We start from the raw sequence: 27,430 nt of genomic DNA, 5'->3' as shown, positions 1-27,430 counted from the left end.
ATTGTGTTGTTGTTTGTTCCACTTTTGCTAACACAACTCTTTTTTAACTTCTTCTTAACTTTTATTTGACACTAGTTTTGTGCCCGTTTGATGCCGAGTTGTATTATTCTGACACATATGATACCCAATAAGTAAATTTGGATATTTTTTTTAATTAAGATAAAAATATTGTATAGAGTTTATTATCTATATAATTCTAATATTTATATATACAAAATTAATCATAAATTTTAATAAAAATCCTATAACTCGTAACTATTTCCATCATAAAAAAGTTCTTTAAAATAAGATACATTTATAATATATTTAATTTATTTTAAAACATAGAGAATTTATAAAAATAATCTAAGTTTAATAAAAATAATTTCAATTTATTCAATAATAACATAGATATTTATTAACAAAATAAACCACAAAATTTACATTGTTATTTAATTAAAAAGCGATATGCTAGCGTATGTTTTAATATCCTACGTTATCAAAAGGGATTGTAAGATCGTATTTAACATTCAAGCAAAAAATTTTGTACTAAAATCTTACCAACAATCTAGGCATCGCCCGATCACAAAACTAATTAATAATTAATTGTTGTCAATGTGGCGCGACACATGGTGAAAAATTAGAATGCCAAATATCGCCGTCTCGTGACCGGGCTAAATGTTTAGCTTTATATACTAGTTATATGATGTAATTCATTATTATTAGAATACCAAGATATGGGTTAACCTAAGTATACACTTGGATAATTTATAAACATTAATTATTCATGCTAGATTATATTATTATGAGAAGTTTTATTCATACGAAATATAAAAAAGTTTGCTTACATATAAAGCAAAAATTTACAAATTTTTTAACTAATACTAAAACAAAACATTGATGATGTTATCAATTTCTTAAAGTGCTTACGTGTCAAACTCTCATAAAAAAATTTCCTCCAATTTTTACCTATGATGTCATCATTTATCTTTTTTTTGTGCCTTTTCTAGCTAGAAACTAGGACCAATTAGGTGTGAAATTTGGATTTGACATCAATATTGTTGTATATACTCCACACTACTTTTGGATATATATTCTATTAACTATTACTAAAAAAGAAGTTGTTGACGTCACCATTGCCCACGTGTCGCTTTCTCAGTAAAAATTTACCGCATAAATGCAATGATGTCATTTTTTTGTTTTTTTTTTTGTAGAGCTATTATATTTAACATTTTTGAAATTTAAATATTGGAAGGTTCTATATTACCACTAAAACCTATCAATTTATCGTAGGAAATTGAAATAATTTTAAAAAGTACACTAATAAATGATCTCCTACATTGAAATATGAATTAGACAATGTTGAACATATACTATATCATAATTTTGATGGAAATAAAAAAATTTAAAATTACTAAATATACGTAATTCTTATTTATATTCATGTATAAAAGCGATTTATTTTTCAAATGTACAAATTAAAATTAGATTTTATATAAATCGTGCATCACACGGGTTCTAACCTAGTTTCTTAATAAATGTAAGGTGTATTAAGTCAATAACAAATACTCATTTAAACAAGAAATTAAATCAATAGAATGTGATCACCAATCCTATCATAATTTTTTTTTTTGAAAGAACCAATCCTATCATAATTTAATAAGAATAATAATTATAAAATCTCCGACTAATCAACTAAAGATTCATGACAACAATTCAATGAACAAACAAAAATATTTCTTTACAAAAATCCCTTTGCAACCAACTCAATCAAGGTCCAATCGATCCACTCACACCACCCCCGTGTGCATCTTATGAAATCTCACCTTATATTACAAAATGCAGGGCTTGCAGGAAGCAAATGTGGGACAACCCACTCGTGCACCCATTAATTTATATAAATTAATTATAAAATTAATTACAATTTTCTCAAATAATGTAATTCAATTAATTAATTTGTATGGAAGTTGAAATGTCATAATCTATGCACATAAATTCAAGGCTGTCTTGATAAAGATGTGTCTCGAACCGACTATTTCATCGGTTGTTGTATTGAATCATTTCATATTTGTTAGTACCATTGAAAGGATTTATCAATGGATGCCGTGACCACTATTCATGTTAGGAAGAAGACAAGGTTGATGCACAAAATCTATGCATTTATGTCAACGGGAACCATGTTAGATCACTAGACATCTTAACATGTATGATTTATATATGGTGCATCGTATCAAGAAGGATTATTTGTGTTAGATTAATACTCTCATCCATTCGTTTTATTATAGTGAGGATTATACATACATACATGCATTGTAGATCAGGGTAACGGAATATATTAGGGCAATTTTGCTTTATATGAATAACAAGCTTATCTCAACTTATTTATTTATTTATTTTTTTTGAAAAAAGTCATAAAAGGACATTAAATTTCATTAATGTAAGCCATACGGCATTTACAATTGACAATGAACGATATTGAAAACGAATTTAACAAAATCAAACAAGAATTAATCGGGGAAGGGCTAAGAATCCAAATACATAAATATAACAATTCAACATATTCTCGATTCGTTGTCTCATACAACTTTTTGAGTGGATCCGTCGTCGCTTCGCAATTTTGTGAGAAAGTAAATTCTTGTGTTGATTCCGTAACCCGAATCCGAGCCACAATCAATAGTAGCCCCGCACAACCGGAGACCAAATTAAGCACAAATAAAACCTTGTCTTTCGAAGGAGTACGAAAAACCTTGTCTTTCGAAGGAGATCGAAAAAACCTTGTCTTTCGAAGGAGATAAACCCTTTCTTTCGAGGGAGACATTATTGTAACCTAAAACAAATTAAAAAGCTTAAAAGAAAATAAAGATTGGGGCTTTCCACCGGTGAAATCCGATAGAAGCCCCTTAAAATTAAGAATGGAGACTAGGTTTAGGAGAGAGAAGAGAGAAAAGGAGGCTAGGGGTTTTTTTTTAGAAGTATGATTTGATAATGTTTATCTCAACTTATTATTATTATTATTTGACTAATTCAATTCCCTTCATCTGATTTATTTAATAAAGGATAATACATACATATACATGCATTGTAGATCAGGGTAACGGAGTATATTAGGGCGATTTTACTTTATACGAATAACGAGCTAATCTCAATTTATTATTATTATTTGATTAATACAATTCCCTTCATCTGCTTTATTTAATTAAGGATTAAACATACATAATGCATTGTAGAGTAATGGAGTATGCTAGGGCGATTTTCTTTTACGGAGTATAAGAATAATGAGCTTATCTCTACTTATTTAAAATTAATTATCGTATAAACTTGTTTTGTTGAACCATGAAATAAATTTATTACGGCTATATTCTTGATGTTATAAGTTTTGTATCGAATTCAAGTTGTCATTATTAAACTTATTTGAGCTTTATTGTCGATTTTGTCTAAACTCATCTATTGTTTGTAAAACTTGATTAAGGCCCTTTACACTTCACCTTATTTTTGTTGAATTGAAATTATTTTTACTTAACTGAAATTATTTTGCTAAACTTGAATTATTGATACTGAACTGAAATTATTTTTACCGAACTTAATTTATTTTAATGAACTAAAATTATTTTTACTGATCGTCTATTGATTATTATATTTTTTCTTTGAAATTACTGGTTTTTACTGAATTAAACTTATTTTTACTAAACTAATTTGTTTTTACTAAACTAAAATTATTTATCCTAAAATAAACTTATATTAATGAACTAAACATTATTTTTTTTATGGTGAAGTGAACATGGCCTAATTTGTAAGCCACGAGCTTAATAACCCTTAACATTTTTTTTTACACAAAACAAGGTTAATTACCTTATCTCAACGTTTTACTTTTTTTTAGGTTAAATTACTTCATTAATAAAAAGTCATACCACATGTTTTTAACTTAACGGTCTATATTATTACTAGGTCTATATTATTATTAAAAAAATAATAATAATAAAACGCTAACTTTAAAATTTTACAAACAGATAATTTAAACATATTTTACATATAGAACAGGAGTTATGATATTTGGGAGAAGGGTACGTAAACCAATATACTATGTGGATTCAACCAAAAATTCCAAATTAAATTAATTAAAACATCTCATTTTTTTTAGCGTAACTGGCCCATGAATTATATTTTCAAATATCAAAATTAGTGTTTACAAGCCTAAACACTCACTCGAGCCTGTTCTTTTTAGCTTAATTTTCATTTTAGTTCAGTTCACTTTAGCTCCAGCCAATCAGTTCATTTTAGTTCAATTCAGTTCACTTTAATTCCTAATTTCCTTCTCTTATAAAAAATTTAATTCAACTTATTTCAGTTCAGTTCATTTTAGCTCATTTCATTAAATCAGAATAGGTCCCAAAACCCTTACTCCGTACATAAATCTTAAAAACTTAAGTTAAGAAATAACATCTTAAAGGAATTAATATTAATATAACTTCGTGTACTTCCCTTTTTTTTTTTTAATCCCAATACCCTTACTCCGACCCGACGGAATATTTAAATTAATACATATAAAACAATCGAGTCTAATTCAATTCAATCTGAATTATTTATTTGGTTTCGATCGAATTAGACTTTAACTTTAATTAGAATTAGCATGCACCCTTGGTCAAAGTCAATATATGAATAATGTAAAAATCAAAAAAATAAAATAAAAAAAATCTAGCATAATTTTGTCCTCTCTAAAGGATCATCCAAATGAATCAAGAGTAATTTAACTTTAAGTCGAATTTCATTGTCGAACTTGTATGTATAAAATATTAAAGGTAGGGACTACATGAGATTAAGGCTATATTATTAGTTCAAAAACATGCAAGTATGATAAGATAAACCCCCCATCATTATGGAAGGCCACCCTGGCTTCACATGTTCATTGGTCACCACATTAGACCTCGATTATTTTTGCTAGTCTAACACTCTATTATATTTTTAATTTTATTTTGTTTTGGTAACGGTAGTCTAATTATTAGGCCTTGATGTTTGTATATATACGTGACCACCCCATATCACATTTGTATAATTAACCTTACAACAACAAAAATAAAATTTTTGTGTTTCTTTCTTAAGTAAAATGGCTGGTTTCTTTCTTAAGCCAAGTACTCGAGGCCATGCTAGATCAATTAGCTTACCGGCGAGATCACATCCTACCACCCTCAAAATGGAAGAAGAACTTAACAAGCTTCGAAATCTAGAATTTTCTTCGTCGAATTCATTAGCAACAAATAAACTAGGCCTTGCCATATCTGGCCTTGCGGAGCTCTACAAATCTATAGGAGATCTTCTCAAATTACCTCAAACACAAAATGCCTTAGCCAAACACAACGATTCCTCTTGGGTGGATGAGCTCCTAGAGGAATCGGTATCATTCCTTGATGTATGTGAACACACAAGGGAAAATTTGTTCCTTTTAAGGGAAAGTATAGGGAAGCTTCAATCAAGTTTTAGGAGAAGAAATAACAGTGGAGAAGTAGACATCGATGATGATGTTACTAAATACGTTTCTTTTGTTAAGAATTTAAAGAGAGATATGGGTAAATCCCTTGTTTTTCTAAAACAAATTGACATCAAATTGTCAGAATCTTTGTTGTTTAACAAGGTGAACAATGATCAACACATCGTTGCAGTGGTACGAGTTTTAAGGGAATCGAGCTTGATGTGTAGCACTATTTTTAAGTCGATTTTGGGATACTTTTCGGGTACAGCTTTGCAGCCTAAGGCTAGCAAATGGTCTTTAGTGCTAAAAGTTGTGCACAACAAAGGTCATGTAGGAGATGACCTTAATGATTTGGAGGATGCAGAAATCGCGCTTAATAGCTTGATTGTTCGAAAATTGAGCAAGCAGGGTACGGGTATGATGATTCAACTTGCATGTAAAAAACTTCTATCACTTGATACAAGAACAGAAGAAATCGAGAAGGATCTCGAGTGCTTGTTTAGGCAAATGATACATGCACGAGTTTCTCTCTTAAACATACTCTCGGATCATTGATTTAATCAATTAGGGAGCAATATGTTCTTGATAAAGATTACAATAATTTTTCTCTAGGATGAATTCTATACACAGTATCCAATTTTTGGAGGATCTGTTACACGAGTGTTTTTTTTTTTTTAAAAAAAAAAAAAAAAAGAAAAGTTATTGTTAAGATAATTATGTCAATCATGTACATAATACTCACTAGGAAAAATGCAAAAGGAAAAAAAAGGAAAACTCCTTTGTATTTTTCTAATTGATCGACAAGTTACATGTAAACCTTTAGAGAATTGCATAGATTTATGCGTATTCTATTTCATTGGCTAATCTATATAATATCGTCAAATTTGATTTTAGATGAAATTTTTTTAGCAGGATAATTCGCTCGTTTAATACCAACTTTCTCAATAGGTATCATCAATATTTATAAAATTGATGATTTATATTGAGAAAATACAAATTGGAGTGAACTTGATAAGATCTCAATTGATAATGTTTTCACTAAAGCTATCCTGATTAACAATATGATATGCTTTATGAATAAAAAAACAAATCTCAATGACTGAAAGTAAGAATACACTTATAAATCTCAATCAAGTGTCATAAGCACCCCTAATTCTTTCCCCCAAAGCCTTGTAACTTTGGCGGAGATTGATTTGTGCTAATATAATCCCACTTTGCTTGTTGTAAAAAAAAAGCACCCCTAATTCTTGCTATATTGTTGAAGAATACACCTCATCTCCCAAGTGTCACCACATGTAAGTGTCATCACATATAAGTTGAAGAGAGTGTTAATCACTTTATAAGGCTTAGGGACTACTCCTTCTATTGTCATATGATTTTGAAATGGAATCTCTTTTGGACTTGTGAAGCGGACTCTCTCTCTTGGTTGCGGGTGCGGCCCAGACCCGTATTAAACATGGTATCAAAGCCAACGTGACACAAAGTCATGAGTTCGATCTTATCCACCCCTCCTTTCAAAGTGAAATATTTCTTACATGGTATGCGGGAGGCCTATGTTACATCCACATTTCAAGCCGCTTAGGGACCACTTTGGACTTGTTAAGTGGACTCTCTCTCTCTTGGTTTGCGGGTGCGACCCAGACCCGTATTAAACATAGTATCAGAGCCAAGTTCACGATATGGGACCCTAAATGGCTAAAGTTCACTAGGCCAAGAGTAGGTCCATGTGAAGGGGAGTGAAGAAGTACTTTAGACTGAAAATTCATATGAGACAAAGTAAAAAAGGACCTTACATGTGAGGGTGAGTGTTGAATAATAGACCTTCCAAGCGTCACCACATGTAAGTCTCCCACATTGGTTGAAGAAGAGAGAGTTAATCACTTTATAAGGCTAAGGGAATACGTCTCCTATTGCCATATGGTTTTGGGATAGAACCTCCTTTAGACTTGTGAATTGGACTCTCTCGATCTCTTGGTTGCAACCCATTCCCGTATTTAACATATATTCATCTCAATGTTTGTATTATGAAGATATCAATACTGTTTTATATATAATTTTTGTACAATGATGATTAAATATAAATGTAGAATGATATAAATTATAAATTGACAAGCATAGAAGTATAAATGTAATTAAACATGAGAATTTCCATAATTCCATGAATCCCCTACAAAAGAAATTCTCAAACTACTCCCTTCTTTCTTTTATATTAGAATAAAGTAAAAAAAAAAATGTAAATAATGAGTGGATTTAAGATTAAAGTTAATAGAACTAAAAGGGGAGTGAGTAAGAAGTTATAATAATTGTAGGATTAGATTTTCAAATAAGATAAAATATTAAAAGAGATTGAATGAATATAAAACATAGTAGAATTAAAATGAAACAAGGAAAATAAAAAAGTTATAACAAAAGAAGTACTAGGTAACTTCAAAAAACTCTCACTCTCAAGGTGCTTTCCCGCATAATCAGGTCAAATTGACATGTGAGATCAGTCTTCAATCTTATAAAACGTCTTCTCCTTACGACCTTACTTTAAAAAAAATTAAATAAATACATAAGGTAATAAATAAATAAAATCATTAAGGTACTTCTTTGAAAGAAAAAAAAAATCTTTAAGTTACCAAACTCTCCATTCACGCGTAACAAATGATCTGAACGTAAACATCTCAATGAGTCAATTTCCAGCACAGCAATAACTCCAAAGTTGTTGCTTCTTACAAGTACATCACATGAATGACGAAGGCCCAATAAGCAGGAACCCTAACATGGACTATTATAACACTAAAATAATTACAATCTTCAGAATTCAGTGGTTCAGTGTGTCTTTAACTAGATACACTATTTAACTCCAACTTTACACGAATTCCCTGTAATCTAGCATTTACAATAATGCCATAATGGACAACATAAATTTGTTTTTTTAACATATACATTGGTGTTACAAAATAGATAGTAGAGACTGGTAAAATGGCAATCCTGTACTTAGGGATGACAATTTAATAATCCGTTTAATATTAGTCCGAATCCGATAATATAGATCCGAATTCGAATAGGAGGTGGATCGGACTTGGACCCTACGCAAAGTCCGACGGAGTCCGATCCGAGAACGAATCCAAAAGTATAAGCATATGCTCTATAACTTGGGACAATTATTTGCTTGTTTTGTAGCAAAATTTTGTTATATAACTTAGTTTATAATTTAAATATGTTATGTTTAACTTTAATTGGTATGACAATACAAGCAATTATAGGTATATGACATTACAAAAAATAAAAATAAAAATATTCGGATCATTTCGGAGGTCCGAATAAACAGACCGGAATCGGATCCGAAAATTACGAGTCGGATTGGATTCGGACTCAAATTTTTCGGATTCAGATCCGAGTCCAGGGTCCGTTTACTAAACGGATTGGATTCGGATTTAGCCACATCCGACCCGAATCCGATCCTTTGTCATTCCTTGTACTCTATAACCTTTTATGTGTTGTATACTACAATATATTTTACCAAACAATTCACCAACGTATTACTTCCTCTGTTCTTTTTTATTTGACCTGTTTCTTTTATCACGCTAGCCAATGCAAAACTTTAACAATCAATAACTTAAATTCTCCAAAAAAAAATATTATAAAAGTTATATATTATGATATTATTTATTGAGACGAATCGAAAAAATCATGCATGAATATATTTTTCCTTACATATTATTCACAAAAGACGGTAAAGAAGGGGTGGTGAATAGTGTAAAAGTCAAAGCGGGTCAAGTAATAAAGAACGGAGGAGGAAGTATGTATTACTGTAAACAATTATAAATCATGACAGTGATACGAGTAACAAGTTGTATGTAATTCTTACAGTTAGAATATAGTCCTGTGTCATTATTCACCATATCATAGAGTCTTATTCACTAGCTAGCACATTTTCTTCGGAAAATTGTTATTACCACTGATTACCAGTTTACCACATAGGATATAGTAACGAAAGTTTATAAAGAAAACAAATGTTTGGAATTATTGCAATATCATGGTACTACGTATACGACTAACAAATGACATTTTTCATACAAATTAATTACCACATCGAAATTTTTGTAGGAAAATTTGTAATTATTAATCCCAACTTTGAGCCATTTACTTTTATTAATCCCAAGTATCGATTATTCCTGAATAGTCCCAACTTTAAGGGGTGTTTTCTTTTATTAGGTCCAAATTACCGGTGACCTGAAGAAAGGTAAACTCTTTTTTTTTGTTTTTTCATATTGCCACATGTCAGCTTTTAAATGGTCGAAATAATAAAAAAATCTTTTAACAAAAAAAATCTGAAAACTCCTCCCTCCCTCCTAGCCCGCAGACACCGCCACCGGCACCACCTCTCTTAACCAGCGACCTACCTCATCCCAATGAACCACCCAACCCAAACCCTTGCCCAAGAACCTGAAACTCCTCCCAACTAGCAACCACCAAGTTAACCCCTCCCAACCACCAACCCGCATACTTTCGCAAGTTCGCAACCGCCATTGTTGAACCTTCTTCTTCTTCTTCAGCTTAATTTTTCAGTAGTTCTGATTTTCTAGGGTTAGAAATGATTAAATTGAAATGGGGTTGAATTGAATTGAATTGAATTGGGTTGGTTTAAATAATTTGGGGGAGAATTGAAATAGGGTTGAACTGGTGGTTGGTGTTTGGTGATTGGTGCGGGTTGGTGGTGATTGGAGATGAAATTCGGGAACAGGGGAATTAATTGGTGGGCTGCAGTTTGTTGTGGATTGGAGTTGGTTGGTTTGAGGTGTTGGCAGCAGTGCTGCAAATGGTGTTATCGGTGGTGATGGCTGCGGGTTTTGTGGGGTGAAGATATGCGTGTTGTGAGGTGGAGTGGTGGCAGGGAGTAGGGGAGTTGTTGTTTTGGTGTGGGCTGCTTTGGGTGAGTTGGTGGTGGGAAATCGGTGAACGGGGCACTAGTGGAAAAAAGTCTATTTGTAAGCCGTTACGGGCATGTTGTTGCCCATTACAATAACATCATTCGTAACGGGCGATATTAAAGTCCGTTACAAAAAAATTCAATCCGGGTAAAAAATGAGTATTTGTAATGGGCGGTAAGGTGTCCGTTACAAATAAATACTTATTCGTAACGGGCACCTTTCTGTTCGTTACGAATAAATTTTTATTTGTAACGGGAAATTACTGACAGTTACAAATACTAAGTTATTCGTAACGGACATTTTCTGTCCGTTACAAAAAGTAAAGTCAACACGAGATTGACCAACTTATCTGTAACTGACTTAAAGCGTCCGTTACGATTAAATGTTCAAAATTAACCCTAAAAATTTTGCAATCCCCTTTTTTCATTTTCCCTCACTCATACTGTACTTGCTATACTAGCTCGATCTGTTCCCCATTGAAGACGCAATCTCATCTTCTCCGTCGCCGGTCCTCTGTTTCTCCGTCACCGGGCCTCACGCCCAGCCTTTTCAAAATAGTCATTCCCTCCAACATTCTCTCTCTCCTCGATAGATATTCCCAAATTCTTAGTTGTTAAATTGATGTTCTTAATTTGAGCTTCATTTCTGGGAATTTTCCACTTGTTGAAAAAATTATTGGGTTTTTAGTTTGATAATCAACACTCAATTGGGTTCTCAATGTCTTGAGAATTTGCAATATACGCAACAATTTTGTAGGGATTTCCGAAAATTTTCAAGGTTAGCTTTCTTTTAACTATTTCAATTTTACGGAGAAATTTCGTGAAATAAATTATCAATCGCTTGAATTCAGCACTTCATCTCAATTTCTTCTTTTCGATCATTTTTGCCTATTTGTGATGGTTGTTTTTATGTTAGGGTTTCTAATTTGCTCAATTGTTTACCAGCAATATTACAGTAGTCTAAATTACCATATGCTTTGTCGAGTTCTCAATTTCCAAACACATTTCTACTTTCGTTTATTCCTAGGTTAGTTGTAGAATTGGGTTATATTGTTCAATTATATGCTGAAATTTTCTAATAATATCATTCAATTTTGTGTAGAAAGACTAGAAACGGTGGTGTTTGCGGCTAATTAGTGTATCACGGTATGTATTCTCCTTCTAATTTCTTATTGTGGGTTTTCCAATATTAATTTAGGGATTTTTCTGATCTATATTATTATTGTGATGTTGCTGGAAATTAATTTGCAGGTAAAAATGAACTAGCCTATTTCATTTAGTATATGCTTAGATGATTAATTGGTTAGAGAAAACTACTGCATTTGAATTCGCAATGGCGGAACAAAAGGGGTACACTAAGTTACATGCTTGTATGATTAATTTATTAGAGAGAACTACTGGATTTGCTTTTGAAACATTGATTTTTTTTACTTTTCAAGTATTCAATGTTTCATTCCTTTTTTAATTTCTTCAATTTTTTAATTTTTATTATCTAGTTTGTTAGACTAATAAATTATATAGTTAATATCTGGTTGAATTAGTTTAGTTTTTTCAAGTGAGTAGTTGAATTAGCTGTTAGATTAATAGATTATTGTCTCCTGATCATTTTATAACTCTTTATCCGAAGAAAATCAGTTCAGTTTCAATTAAATGTTTAATCAAGAAGAAATAAGTTCTCCCTTTCTCCTTGCAAGCTCAGGTGGTCGCTTAGGCAATCTTGAGTGAAAAGCTTAAAAATCGGTCTCTTTATTGGATTTTGGCCTGTCAAACTCGTAATGCAGATGGATCGTGGGCTATAGACCCGAAGAATGCCAAAACCCAGCAAATAGCCAATGCTATTGTAAGTGTTGTTCTAAGTAACCAAGTATAGTTTTTTTTCAATTACTTGTTTATACTTTTGAGCTGATCAGTTCTGATCAGGCCTTTTCTGTTTATTGCTCATTTCCTGCGTTGTTTAATGGGAGGCCTTTTCTGATCAGTCTGATCAGGTCTTTTCTGTTTATTGCTCATTTCCTGCTTCCTGCATTGTTTAATGGGCTTTGCTAAATTTGAGGCCTTTTCCGATAAGTTCTGATCAGTTACGATCAGTTCTGATCCGTTCTGAAATTTCAGTTCTGATCAGTTCTGATCCGTTCTGAAATTTCAGTTCCGATCATTTCTGAAATTTCAGTTCTGATCAGTTATGAAATTTCAGTTCTGATCAGTTCCGATCAGTTCTGATCAGTTCTAAAATTTCAGTTCTGATCAGTTCTGAACAGTTCCGATCAGTTCTGAAATTTCAGTTCTGATCGGTTCCGATCAGTTCTGAAATTTCAGTTCTAATCAGTTCCGAACAGTTCCGATCAGTTCTGAAATTTCAGTTCTGATCAGTTCCGATCAGTTCTGCAGTTCTGATCAGTTCTGAAATTTCAGTTCTGATCATGGTCAAAATGGAGAAGACATTTTGGGTGTCAAAATTACTAAATTGATTGAGGAGATCATAGCGTAATGGTAATGGTGGTGTGATTATTGTGGATTGAGATTAAATTGTGAAAGTACCTTGGTGTTGAACAAGTTTGGGAAAAACATTTTCCTTGGAGATTTCCCTGGATGTACATATGGACATTTTGTCTGTTGATTAATGAACTAGCTCGTATTTCCTATCAAAAAAAAATTCTTAACAAGACAAGAATTGAAGGTATGGAGACAAGTTTTTCATTTGATAGGATGGATGCAAATGATGGGTTACTCCCTAGAAAATTAGCTCAGTGTAGGATTTGCCATGATGAAGATGAATCATCAAACATGGAAGCACCATGTGCTTGTTGTGCTAGCTTGAAGGTCGGTATAATGTCATGTTATAGTTGATTGTTGGTGTGTTCAATTGAATTTTGATTTGATTATGTGTCTTGTTACTTGTGTATGACTGAAGCTGTGAAGGTGTTTGCATTGCCTTGTTTACCAGAATGTTCTGATTTGGAAAGAAGTTCTTTTGTGTGTGTGTGATCATGGTCAATAATTTTAGGGGTGAGCATGGGACGGGTACCCGTACCGTTAGTACTAACGGTTCGGGTACTCGATAACCAATATCACTAAAATGATATCTATAACCCGAACCGATAAGTTTGGGTACCCGGACTTCGGGTACCCGAATTTTCGGAACGGTTATCGGGTACCCTATAAAGTATCCAATAGTGATAATTAAACTTAAAAAATTAGTTATTATGATATTTTTTTAACACTAACTAAAAACAATACTACATGATCTTGACCAAATTATTAATAACATTACTAATTATTGATATTTATAGTGATGATGAAGTAATGTAAGAGTTTAAATATTGAAAAGATAGATTTAAGTAGGAAAAAAAACAAAATAATTGCTTATCGGAACGGAACGGGTACCCGTTAATTTTAAAATGATACCCAAAAACCATACCCGATAACAAATTATCGGAACGGGTACCCGAACCGTTATGGTTATCGGATCGGGTACCCTAATTTTCGGAACGGTAACGGAACGGGTTTTCATGTTTTCGGTTTTTCGGGTAGTTTTGCTCAGCCCTAGTCAATATATGGTGTTCTTGTGTTTTGATTTTTATAAAATGCTTTATATGCTTGTGTAATTTATGTGCTTAGCAATCAATGCCTCATTGAATTCGAGTTTTTGATTAATACCAAAGCCATCTAGATAAATTGAAGAATGAAAGTATAGTTCCGATTTGTTCCAATCAGTTCTGATCAGTTCCGATCAGTTCTGAAATTTCAGTTGTGATTAGTTCCGATCGGTTCTGATCAATTCCGATCATTTAATTTTTGAATTTCATTTCCGATCAGTTCTGAAATTTCAGTTCTGATCAGGTCTGAAATTTCAGTTCCAATCATTTCTGAAATTTCAGTTCTGATCAGTTTTGATCAGTTCTGATTAGTTCTGAAATTTCAATTCTGACCAGTTCTGAAATTTCAGTTCAGATCAGTTCTGAAATTTTACTTCCGATCAGTTCTGAAATTTCAGTTCCGATCAGTTCAGATCAGTTCTAATTAGTTCATTTCAAGTCTTTTCTATTTATTGCTCGAGTCCTCGCCAGTTATCATGTTCACTGCCATCATTGTTCTATGCTGTATATGCTGATCAGATCTGATTAGTTCTATGCATATTGCTTTATGTGCTGATCAATGGTCAATATTCATTAATTTCAATTCATAAAAACCAAAATATAAGTTAATTAAGGATGTTATGTGTTATAGTGTGTTAATTTAAACAAATACATGAAAGGTGGGAAAGATAGAAGTCCCTTAGGCAATTTTGAAGTCTTTTTGGCTCTATACGCTCCCAAAAGTGAGTAAATAGTCACTTTTCATTTGAACAAATACGTGAAAGATGGGAAAGGTAGAAGTCCCTTGGGCAATTTAGAAGCCTTTTTAGCTATATACGCTCCCAAAAGTGAGATAATGGTCAATTTTCATTGATTTCAATTCATAAAAACCAAAATATAAGGTAATTAAGGATGTTATGTGTTATATTGTGTTAATTTGAGCAAATACTTGAAACATGGGAAAGGTAGAAGTCCCTAGGCAATTTTAAAGCCTTTTGGCTCTATACGCTCCCAAAAGTGAGTAAATAGTCACTTTTCATTGATTTCCATTCATAAAAACCAAAATATAAGGTAATTAAGGATTTTATGTGTTATATTGTGTTAATTTGAACAAATACACGAAAGATGGGAAAGGTAGAAGTCCCTTAGGCAATTTTGAAGCCTTTTTGGCTCTATACGCTCCCGAAAGTGAGATAATGGTTAATAATCATTGATTTCAATTCATAAAAACCAAAATATAAGGTAATTAAGGATGTTATGTGTTATGTTGTGTCAATTTGAACAAATACTTGAAAGATGGGAAAGGTAGAAGTCCCTTAGGCAATTTTGAAGCCTTTTTAGCTATATACGCTCCCAGAAGTGAGATAATGGTCAATAATCATTGATTTCAATTCATAAAACCAAAATATAAGGTACTTAAGGATGTTATGTGTTAATTTGAACAAATACTTGAAAGATGGGAAAGGTAGAAGTCCCCTAGGCAATTTTGAAGCCTTTTTGACTCTATACACTCCCAAAAGTGAGATAATGGTCAATTTTCATTGATTTCAATTCATAAAACCAAAATATAAGGTAATTAAGGATGTTATGTGTTATATTGTGTTAATTTGAACAAATACATGAAAGATGGGAAAGGTAGAAGTCCCTTAGGCAATTTTGAAGCATTTTTGGCTCTATACGCTCCCTAAAGTGAGATAATGGTCAATAATCATTGATTTCAATTCATAAAAATCAAAATATAAGGTAATTAAGGATGTTATGTGTTATATTGTGTTAATTTCAACAAATACTTGAAAGATGGGAAAGGTAGAAGTCCCCTAGGCAATTTTGAAGCCTTTTTGGCTCTATACGCTCCCAAAAGTGAGATAATGGTTAATTTTCATTGATTTCAATTCATAAAAACCAAAATATAAGGAAATTAAGGATGTTATGTGTTATATTGTGTTAATTTGAACAAATACATGAAAGATGGGAAAGATAGAAGTCCCTTAGGCAATTTTGAAGCCTTTTGGGCTCTATACGCTCCCAAAAGTGAGTAAATAGTCACTTTTCATTGATTTCAATTCATAAAAACCAAAGTATAAGGAAATTAAGGATGTTATGTGTTCTATTGTGTTAATTTGAACAAATACATGAAAGATGGGAAAGATAGAAGTCCCTTAGGCAATTTCGAAGCCTTTTGGGCTCTATACGCTCTCCCAAAAGTGAGTTAATAGTCACTTTTCATTGATTTCAATTCATAAAAACCAAAATATAAGGTAATTAAGGATTTTATGTGTTATATTGTGTTAATTTGAACAAATACATGAAAGATGGGAAAGATAGAAGTCCCTTAGGCAATTTTGAAGCCTTTTGGGCTCTATACGCTCCCAAAAGTGAGATAATGGTCAATAATCATTGATTTCAATTCATAAAAAGCAAAATATAAGGTAATAAAGGATGTTATGTGTTATATTGTGTTAATTTGAACAAATACTTGAAAGATGGGAAAGGTAGAAGTCCCTTAGGCAATTTTGAAGTCTTTTTGGCTTTATACGCTCCCAAAAGTGAGATAATGGTCAATAATCGTTGATTTCAATTCATAAAAATCAAAATATATGGTAATTAAGGATGTTATGTGTTATATTGTGTTCATTTGAACAAATACTTGAAAGATGGGAAAGGTAGAAGTCCCCTAGGAAATTTTGAAGCCTTTTTGGCTCTATACGCTCCCAAAAGTGAGATAATGGTCAATTTCCATTGATTTCAATTCATAAAAACCAAAATATAAGGAAATTAAAGATGTTATGTGTTATATTGTGTTAATTTGAACAAATACATGAAAGATGGGAAAGATAGAAGTCCCTTAGGCAATTTTGAAGCCTTTTGGGCTCTATACGCTCCCAAAAGTGAGTAAATAGTCACTTTTCATTGATTTCAATTCATAAAAACCAAAATATAAGGAAATTAAGGATGTTATGTGTTATACTGTATTAATTTGAACAAATACATGAAAGATGGGAAAGATAGAAGTCCCTTAGGCGATTTTGAAGCCTTTTGGGCTCTATACGCTCCCAAAAGTGAGTAAATAGTCACTTTTCATTGATTTCAATTCATAAAAACCAAAATATAAGGAAATTAAGGATGTTATGTGTTATATTGTGTTAATTTGAACAAATACATGAAAGATGGGAAAGATAGAAGTCCCTTAGGCAATTTTGAAGCCTTTTGGGCTCTATACGCTCCCAAAAGTGAGTAAATAGTCACTTTTCATTGGTTTCAATTCATAAAAACTAAAATATAAGGAAATTAAGGATGTTATGTGTTATATTGTGTTAATTTGAACAAATACATGAAAGATGGGAAAGATAGAAGTCCCTTAGGCAATTTTGAAGCCTTTTGGGCTCTATACGCTCCCAAAAGTGAGTAAATAGTCACTTTTCATTGATTTCAATTCATAAAAACCAAAATATATGGTAATTAAGGATTTTATGTGTTATATTGTGTTAATTTGAACAAATACATGAAAGATGGGAAAGGTAGAAGTCCCTTAGGCAATTTTGAAGTCTTTTTGGCTTTATACGCTCCCAAAACTGAGATAATGGTTAATAATCATTGATTTCAATTCATAAAAACCAAAATATAAGGTAATTAAGGATGTTATGTGTTATATTGTGTCAATTTGAACAAATAATTGAAAGATGGGAAAGGTAGAAGTCCCTTAGGCAATCTTGAAGCCTTTTTGGCTCTAAACGCTCCTAAAATGGAGTTAATAGTCACTTTTCATTGATTTCAATTCATAGAAACCAAAATATAAGGTAGTTAAGGTTGTTATGTTGTAATATTGTGTTAATTTGAACCAATACTTGAAACATGGGAAAGATAAAAGTCCCTTAGCGCAATTTTGAAGCCTTTTTGGCTCTATACGCTCCCAAAAGTTAGTAAATGTTCACTTTCATTGATTTCAACTCATAAAAATCAAAATATAAGTTTATTAAGGATGTTATGCGTTTTATTTCTATATTATGAGTTTTATTTCTATAATTTGGTCCATCACATTTATTCTAATGATTGTTTTATTATGGATTGTTTTTATTTTGTAACCTCTTTCATATGTTTTTTTTCCAATAGGATTTTTGTCCAAGGATAGCCCCGTATTATGTTGACGAATTGAATGTGGTTCGAGAACAGTGGGCGCAATACTTTAGAAGTAAATATTTATTGTATGCATAACTATTAGCTTAGGTAGAACAAAGTTATATTTTTAGTGTTGTTGTATATGTTGGATAAAGTTATACAAGTTTTTATTTGTAATGTGTTACTACTTCAATTTTTATATTACGTCGTATTAATTCGAAATCGGTATAATTGCTTATTTACAGGAACAGGTTTATTATAACAGGTTTTAATTAATATATATTAATTATATATAAATACATCCTGTCAAAATTTAATAAATAAAAATTCAATTTAATGATTATTTGTAACGGGCAGTAGAGTTGTTAGTTACAAATAACCACTTATTCGTAACAGGCATTTTTGTTGCCCGTTAAAAATAAGTGTTAAATTATATATTATAAAACTTTATTCGTAACGGACATTTAAAATGACCGTTACAAATAATCACTTATTCGTAACGGGCGTTTTATATGCCCGTTACGAATAAGGACTTATTATAATACAAAAAAGGATTTATTCGTAACTGACATTTCAAATGTCCGTTACGAATAACCCCTTATTCGTAACTAACATTTCAAATGTCAGTTACGAATAACCCATTATTCGTAACGGACATTTCAAATGTCCGTTACGAATAACTTCAAATGTCCGTTACGAATAATGGGTTATTCGTAACGGACATTGCCCGTTACGAATAACAATGGCCATCCGTAACGGCCGCATACGTAACGGACGCTGCCCGTTACAGATGGGCCCTTTTTGCCCGTTACGGATGGCCTTTTTTCCACTAGTGGGGAGGGGGGGGGGAGGCAGTCTTCCAGCGTCAAAGCTTGGGTGGCACCGTGACAGTCTGGTAGATCGGTGGTTGGGGGGGGTTTCTTAATTTTTTTTAACCTGTAGAATGTTGACACGTGGCAAATGACTTGCTGCTATAGGTTTGGTAACCTGTAAGGCCTGATAAAAGTCAATACCCCCTAAAGTTGGGATTATTCATGAATAATCGATAGTTGGAATTAATGAAAGTAAATGGCGTAAAGTTGGGATTAATAATTACAATTTTTTCAATTTTGATATTCTAAATTTATATTATAAATCTTGTAAATTAAATTAGATAAAGATAAAAAAACGTTAACCAAATATAAAATCGATTCAAACAAAATCGAATTAGATTTCGATTAGTTTGGACATGATAATTTAGCATGATTCAAATTTTAAGTAAATCTACTTCGACTTGATTTTGGTAAATCCAGCCTAATCATATGAAATAACACCTCTATAAAAATCCACAAAATTAAGAACTTAAATACCACTTGTTACGTCAATTGTTCACTTATTGTTTACAATCCGACCGCATAAAATATTACGAGTATAATATTATGAATTCTATGCACCGTGGCCTTTGTTGGACAATCACACGAGGCCCAGTGTAGTTGATTGTTTTGGACGTACGTCTTAAATCCACTGGGTCCTCTATTAAAAGGCCTTTCTTGTATGTCTGACATTTGTGTTCGTTGCAGACACTAAAAAAATCATTTTCGAAATTGAGGCCAAATTTGAGGGCCAAATCCCTCAACGTTTCTCGATGATCAAATCGTGTAAACTGTATTACAGCTTTTACAGATAATGAATTAGTGTTTAACTCTTTTAGAATATAAGATCATACTTCCTCCAATTCTTGTTAGTTAACAAAGCTTCACACAATTTGATTTGACAATATAGAAATAGGATTATGAGCTAATAAGTTTCCAAACTCCTTGCTAACAAAGTGGTTCAAAATTAAACTCATCATGTGTATGGTAGATAAACAAGCTTGAGGAATAATCGTAAGCTCGTCAAATTAATGTGAAAAACTTGAACTCGAAAATGTTTGTGAACAATTGGTTTAAGCTAGTTTGTGAGCAACTAGTTTAAGTTTGTTCATAAGTTTTTCATGTCCGATTATAACTCGATCAAACCTCATTCAATCACAAAAAAATTATTCTATTTATTTTAAAACATCTTTTAATTTTGGTGTCTCTGTATTTCTTTTAGTCTTTAATATTTTAAAATTACATAGGAAAATTGGCTTAATATAATATCAAATGTTAACGGTGTGTGCAAAATAATACAACCTCAACTATTTGTTATCATCTGTACAACCTTTTGTACTATATGTGCAAAGTGGTACGCTAGCCATTGAAGAAGGCATCTTAAGAAATATTCCGTTCATATTCACTATTATATTATTTTTATTATAATTTTTTAGTAATAAATTTATTTTTTTCAAAATACATTTTATGTTAATAATTTTCTCCTACCCAAATTTATAAAGCCCCGTCCTTTTGTTAAGCTAGTAAATTATTTTTCTCTAAAGGAAAAAAACATTATTATATTGATATAATTAGTTTCAGAGAAGATATTGCATGCACATGGATGTACAAATTGTTTGGTGCGGGAGGCTTAGCTGATATATTTTAATTCATTGTGTTTGATTTTGCAGGTGGTGGAAGGACGGAGACCGTCGCTACCGCTACATTCTCCAGCCGCACAAAATGTGTTAGTTTCAATGCATTATTATACTACCTCCGTTAACGGTTATTTGCAACAAAGGGGGTCTGCGCGGACTTCTAGGCAAAAGTTTTTAAATATGATTATTGAAATATAAGGGTATATATGCTTAAGGCCTTAACTATTAATCCTACTACTACTACCAAAAAAAACAAAAATAAACACAATTACCCAAACACCCAAAACCACCAACCACCAACCACCAACCACCAAAGCCATCGAAACCCAGAACCCAAAACTACCATTGAAACCACCGGATTCCAACCACGAACCTAGAAAACCACCAATGAACCCCTTAAACTCTTCGACGATCCATCAAAACTACCCCCACCGAAACCCTTTAACGACCCACCAAAAACCACCCCTAACTGCTTCCCTTTGACGAACCACCAAAACCACCCGGTCCCCACGAACCACCAAAATCAATTCGATCGACTACCACTAAAACCAACCCCACGAACTCAGGGAACCCACCTGCGAACCCAACCACGAAAATCAGCCCCACAAACCACCAAAATCATCAGCACCCTTGCACCAAGACCCAGACGCACTAACTACAACCCACAAACCCAGATCCCAAACCCGCAAAACCAAGACCGTTTTTCTAGATATTATTTGAGTGTGTTTTTTCTTCAATTCATGAAAAGTGGGTGAAGGAAGATAGATAAAGTTAATGTTGAAGAGGATAAAAACGGAGACATTAGATTATGGAGAGGAAGAGGAAGAAGATGATGAAGGAGGAGAGAGAAAGATAATGGGGAAGATGATGAAGAGATGAACATGGATTGATGATTATTGAAAGATAAAATAAACTTAATTAGATTAGATTAGTTTTTAATCAATTATGTTTTAAGTATGTAATTGATGTTATAAAGTATTAAGTAAGGGTGTTTTTTTAATTTCATTTAAAAAAAGTTTCTAAAAATGGAAAGATTTGGGAATGTTGCAAATAAAAGTTAGCACTCTTTTTTAGTAAATATTGCAAATAATTGTTAACGAAGGTAGTATATTGATATAATTGGTTTCAAACAATATATTAAAAGCCAAAATTAACATAATATTTCCTTTATTTCATTAAACTTACAATACACCCTTAGACATACTAATCTATTTAAAAATGATTAGACTATGTGATCGAATAAATATAACACTTTCTTCTTATCGGTGGTAAAATTTTGTTAATTAATTTGTCCATTTATCTAGTCTAATATCTCTTTTAAAGGAGAAAGCCCCAGTTTATCTCCTTGATAAACAAAATTCATTTATCAAATGGAAAAATTGTATATAAATCAATAATTATTTATTTATTTATTTATTATTTTTAGGAAAATCAATAATTTTGCTTAGTCATCATGGCCAATAAGTCAACTATTGTGAGGTCCATTTTCTAGTCATCATGACATGATTGTAAATAAATTAACTATTGTGGGTTTTTTTTTCTCCTTTTAAAGTGTGTGTCAAGTCAAAATAATGTGTTATTGTAAATAAAAATGTAGGAATCATATATTTTGGATAAAAAGTTAATAATTACTCTATAATTGTGAAATAATCTATCTATATCTATAACTAATCTATTAACTATTACTAAAAAAAACATTGATGATGTCATCAATTTCTTAAAGTGCTTACGTGTCAAACTCTCATAAAAAAATTTTCCTCCAATTTTTACCTATGATGTTTTCATTTTTTTTTGTGCCTTTCCTAGCTAGAAACTAGGACCAATTAGGTGTGAAATTTGAATTTGACATCAATATTGTTGTATATACTCCACACTACTTTTGGATATTCATAATACAACAATATTAAATAGACATAGATGTTGGTAGCTAATTATACACATTTTTTTGAACAAATTAATACACATTTTTTTTAATAGTAAATACAAATTTATTTAGCTTCTACTCTAAACGTATAAGATTAATGAATTATACATTTATACAACATTAATATATTTAATCTAACCATCATTTTAGTATATTTTTTAATAACATAGTAAATATTACATTATGATGCAGCATTTTATAACTAATTTTTTTTAAGTACATGTTTTTTTTAATATATTTATATAACAATTTTTTTTTAAAAAATAACGAGCCAAATCATATTAGAAAGTTATCAACAACAAAAGATAAAGAATTATAGAAAAATTACTAATCAACCACCGTGCAACACACGGGTACTAATCTAGTACAGTACTAATGTAGCAACTACTGATTTCATCTTTATTCAAAGTTGTACATGTGGCACTATTTCATGAAAAAATTACCCGCTCAAATGTTTTTATTTTTTTGGAAACAAAATGTGATAAGTCGTGTATAATACGTGTTTTTAGAGTCTAGTTAGGTAGTTTTCGAGTCTAAATTAGTTGTTTATAGCTTATTTTGGCTTGATTTGGTTTAGTTGTGATCATACGATGTTAGTGTGTTTTGAGAAGGCATAAAATTGGAAGTTGAAGTTTCATATGAGGCACGCCCATGTTCATTAGAGGCACGCCCATGTCGAGTCGAGTGTTTTGAGCTAGCAGCTACGTGCTAAGGGAAGCATGCCCATGTTGAATGTGGGCATGCCCATGCTCGTCGAGTGAAGTTGGCCCAGCGAGACACGCCCATGTCAGAATTTGACATGTCCATGTCTCGCTGGAGATTGAAGAAAAATTGAATCTGACTTTTGACATGGGCATGTCATGTGTGACTCGCCCATGCCTAGACGAATTTAGTCGGTTTTAATCCGATTTCTTTCCTTATTCCATCCTATCTTTTAGACTTCTTATAAATACTCTTTAGCATTATAATTTCATTATCTATCATCTTAGAACCCTAATTTTCTCTCTAAACTTTATTTTCATTGTAATTCAAGATTATGCACTCAAGTTTCTTCATTTATCTCTCATAATTCAAGATTTGGTATTTTCTTATTCTTTTTAATTCCTTTTATTATTAATTATGTTTTCTTTAATTCTTGTTATTGTTTTCATTAATATGTGCGAGTAGTTTCACTATTCCAAGATCTAGTGGAACCCAAATATAATTGATGCATGAATTAATGCTTTAAATTCTCTAATGATAATTGCAATTGATTTGCTTAATTGATTGTGCTCATGCCAATACTAGATTAGGGATAATTGGTATTGTTATTAATCCATTGTTTTAATCGCAAAGGGAGTTGGGTTTTGACGGATTTGAATAAATCAATTAAGGGTTTAAAGTTCATCACAGGAGTAGTTGAATGGATGATTAGGAAGTTAGAGTAATGTGCTTAAGGTCTTTAATTTACATGATTCTATGAAAGTAGGCTTGATTGTGATTAAAGAAGCCATTGATAACTCGGGAGAGACCATTGGTACTATTTAGGGATTACTTTTCCTCTTTAATCAATTGAATTATGTGTTAGGGGTAGAACGACTATTGCATTAGTTGTATTCATGGTGATGCTTAATCTTGGATGTTTTTAGCATTGATTTGTCATACTGTTTAGATTTAATCGTTTTAATTAGTTCTTTAGATATTGATTCTTACTTATTTGAATTGGTTATTACTTGCTTAGTAATTGCTTGAGTCGATTTAATTAGTTGAACCATAGTCTCTTGGGATCCGACCCTTGCTTGTCTGGCCTGTCTACATAGTAGTGGTATAGTTAGGTTTATTTTTGTTAGGTACGCGACACACCTATCAAAATGCTAATTAATTATAAACAGATTGTAGCTCTTTTTTAGGTAATTAATTTAAAATAAGTACCTATTACTTTGATGATTTATGTTAATATTAGGTTGTTGGAGTCTTTATAGGAGTTGTTAGCATAGTTGAGGTCAATTAATTGAACTTATGAACATTTTAAACTCAAATTTTTTTTTTTACTAAAATTCAAAGATAAATTACAGGTAAACCCGTGCATCACACGGGTGCTAACCAGTATTATACTAAAAGATAAGCAAATTAATGTGAGGATGACAAATGTCTCTCTCTCAATTGGCTTATCTTAAATTAAGTATAAAATATATCTATATAATTACTGTTACATATTCAAGCATAGTTATTTTTGTTCAACTTTGAACAATAATGCATGTTTCTATACATGCATAAGATTTTCATGATTTCCTAACATAAATATTGATTTAATTTTTCATAATAAAAGATGTATACTTTTCATACTACTAATAATACATAACGTCTTTCCAACCTTTATTTTTTGTTAAGTTAAAGAATAATAACTAATTTGAAGCAATATGATTAAAGTGGCATAATTAAGGAAACAAATATTTTGTATTTCGTATTTTGAAAATGCTAATATTGTTTTTTTTATGAAAATTAAAAAATATCGATAGAATTTAGTTTGACATCAATTATGAAATCAAGACAAACTTAAAAAAAAAAAAACAAATTTACAGTATAATATTGTGCACCTATTATAAAAGCTAATCTATAATGAATGAGAGTTACTTATGCATTAATGATAAAAGTTACCCAAAATATTCTACAAGTTATCCTAAATTCAATACAAGTTATCGGATGAATACAAAGTGTTTAATAAAGATACAAAATAGTGTAAAAATTACTTTTGACGGTTGTTCTACTCCTTGACAAATCCTGAATGCTGAGCCAAAATGTTGTCTTGGAAAAAAATATATAATCTTGAACATATATTTAATTTGAATTGGTCTTTCATTTTCTATACAATGCCTTTTACAATGACCTTTTGTTTTTCTTTCATAAGAAAAATTGAACCAAAAACCAATCTAAACAAGAAGAATAAAAGTTAAATTGAATTAGACATTTGACGGGAAAGGATAGATATAAAATGTATTATAAGTATAACTCGTGTTTAAAATTGTAATATTCATATTAACAATGCTATTACTTATGAATCTTTTTAGAAAAACTAACATTTTGATTTTGATTTAAAATCATGCATTGCTCATGTACTATATTAGATATACGACAATCATTTGCAATAATTTATGATGGTGTAGTGTTGATTGGGACTACACTTGGTAGGGAGGACCCATATTCGATCTCCTGCAATAACAACCGGGAGGGGAGTGGAACCTAACAATCCAGAACTTATCCTCAAATTTGAATTAGCTCAAATCAAAGGGTGAACCGGATAGAACACCCAAAAAAAAAAAAAGATCGAGCGACTCAATGATATATGAGGGGAATTAACTTATCCTTTATCTATCTTATACAAAACTCCAAAGTCTATATTTTTTTCAAAATATAATGATAACATTTGTAAATTTTTGCTAATATGAAAGATATAAATCTATCAAAATTTATATATAGTGAAATTGTTTTATAACTTATATCAAATGCGTAATAATATATTAAAATTATTTGCATGTAGTCATTATATATGTCGGATGTTGTGTAGCTATGTAATGTTTTGAGCTACTTTGATTTAGTGATTGTACGGTATAAGATATTGACTTCGATCTTGAAATATTACCTCCGTCAGCTATTATGTGTAACAAATTAAGGGGTATTATTTGTGAGACATAAAATATTCTTTTGTTGAACATAATAATTAGCGGAGGTAGTATAATAGTCTTATAAATTCTAAATAGAAAAATTAAAACAAAAGAAAATGGAAATAGTAAATGGCTTTAAATATTGAAATAAACATAACCTTTTAAATCAATTTAGCGAATTCAAGCTAAGAGAAAATTTTAAGGCTTTTATAATTGAATGGGGGAAAATATATTTAAAAGAACATTTTAGAGATATAAATGTCCATGCACTATTATAAGAGTTTTGTTTAACTTTTTATAATTAAGGGTAGGGATAAATTTTAATATTTGCTCCGTACATTTTATTTATATAAAATTATCAGTATCCATACCTATATGCGAAGTATTTGTGTTGTATAGTATATTTAATTAGCTGTTGGTTAGTTATATGACAATTATATAATATATAGTTTTTTCCACAATGCTTAGCTTAGGAAAATATATGTACTGGTAGGTCAGATATAAGGTTATTATTGTATCTATAGATTTGGTGAACGCGACAGTTAAAACATGTATTAGATTGCTTGTAGCTACTGATGCGGATGGTATGATAAGAAAATTTAAGTTTTTTTTATCAACTGGAGATATAAATGAATTAGTCTACTTCTCTTATATAGTTATATGAAGTATTATTCAATTATTTTTCAATTAATAATATAACATTATAAAAAATTAAAAGCAATTCAAATAACATAAAATACTATTCACATTATGTTCCTAATTTTTTTTATTTTTTTTTTATTATTGACCATTAGTAACCAAGTCCTTTATTAGTGATTTTCTTTGAAACCCCTTTATTAGTAATTGAATTAACTTTATTTTATTTTTATTTACCTACGGGTTTAATAATTTGATTTATAAATCATGCATCGCATGATAACTATACTAGTATAAATGAATATGGACGAACCATTTTGCACATACTACCTCTATTTTTTTAGTTGCAACTTTGAGGTATTAATAGAGAGATATAAAATATTCCAAAGTTGCAACTAAAAAAAATCGGAGGTAGTATATACCTTCTTCGATGGCTGGTGTACCATTTTGCACATATATTACAAAAGATGGTACTGTTAAAATTAAAGCAAATAACTGAGGTCGTATTATTTTGCACCAATCGCTGATAGTTGAGATTATTTTAAGCCAATTTTCCAATTACGTATCAAAAAAGGTATGTTTCAAATCAAAATAATGTTTTTTTTAAGGAAAAAAAAACTTAAAAGTTATTTCACAATAAACATTTCTTTTTGCTATAGAAAGATTAAAAAAGTAAATTATAAAATTTA

General features: G+C 31.1%; 1 protein-coding gene and 1 long non-coding RNA gene across 2 annotated transcripts; both read left to right on the top strand.

The window, feature by feature from the left end:
- Nucleotides 1-4,320: 4,320 nt before the first annotated feature.
- On the top strand, nucleotides 4,321-6,318 carry LOC110713653. Its single transcript, XM_021892113.1, has one exon. The coding sequence runs from the start codon at nucleotides 5,081-5,083 to the stop codon at nucleotides 5,996-5,998; it is 918 nt and encodes a 305-aa protein (XP_021747805.1). The 5' UTR covers nucleotides 4,321-5,080; the 3' UTR covers nucleotides 5,999-6,318.
- A 4,383-nt stretch (nucleotides 6,319-10,701) lies between these two features.
- Nucleotides 10,702-18,305, top strand: LOC110713827. The gene is made up of 4 exons (XR_002510071.1): nucleotides 10,702-11,139; nucleotides 11,464-11,507; nucleotides 12,061-12,201; nucleotides 18,047-18,305. It is a non-coding gene; the product is annotated as an uncharacterized LOC110713827 (long non-coding RNA).
- Nucleotides 18,306-27,430: the final 9,125 nt, after the last annotated feature.

The sequence above is a fragment of the Chenopodium quinoa genome, unplaced genomic scaffold (assembly GCF_001683475.1).
Source record: "Chenopodium quinoa cultivar QQ74 unplaced genomic scaffold, ASM168347v1, whole genome shotgun sequence".
Lineage (NCBI taxonomy): Eukaryota > Viridiplantae > Streptophyta > Magnoliopsida > Caryophyllales > Amaranthaceae > Chenopodium > Chenopodium quinoa.
Note: the sequence above shows the minus strand (reverse complement) of the source record. Positions and strands in the feature narration are given on the sequence as shown.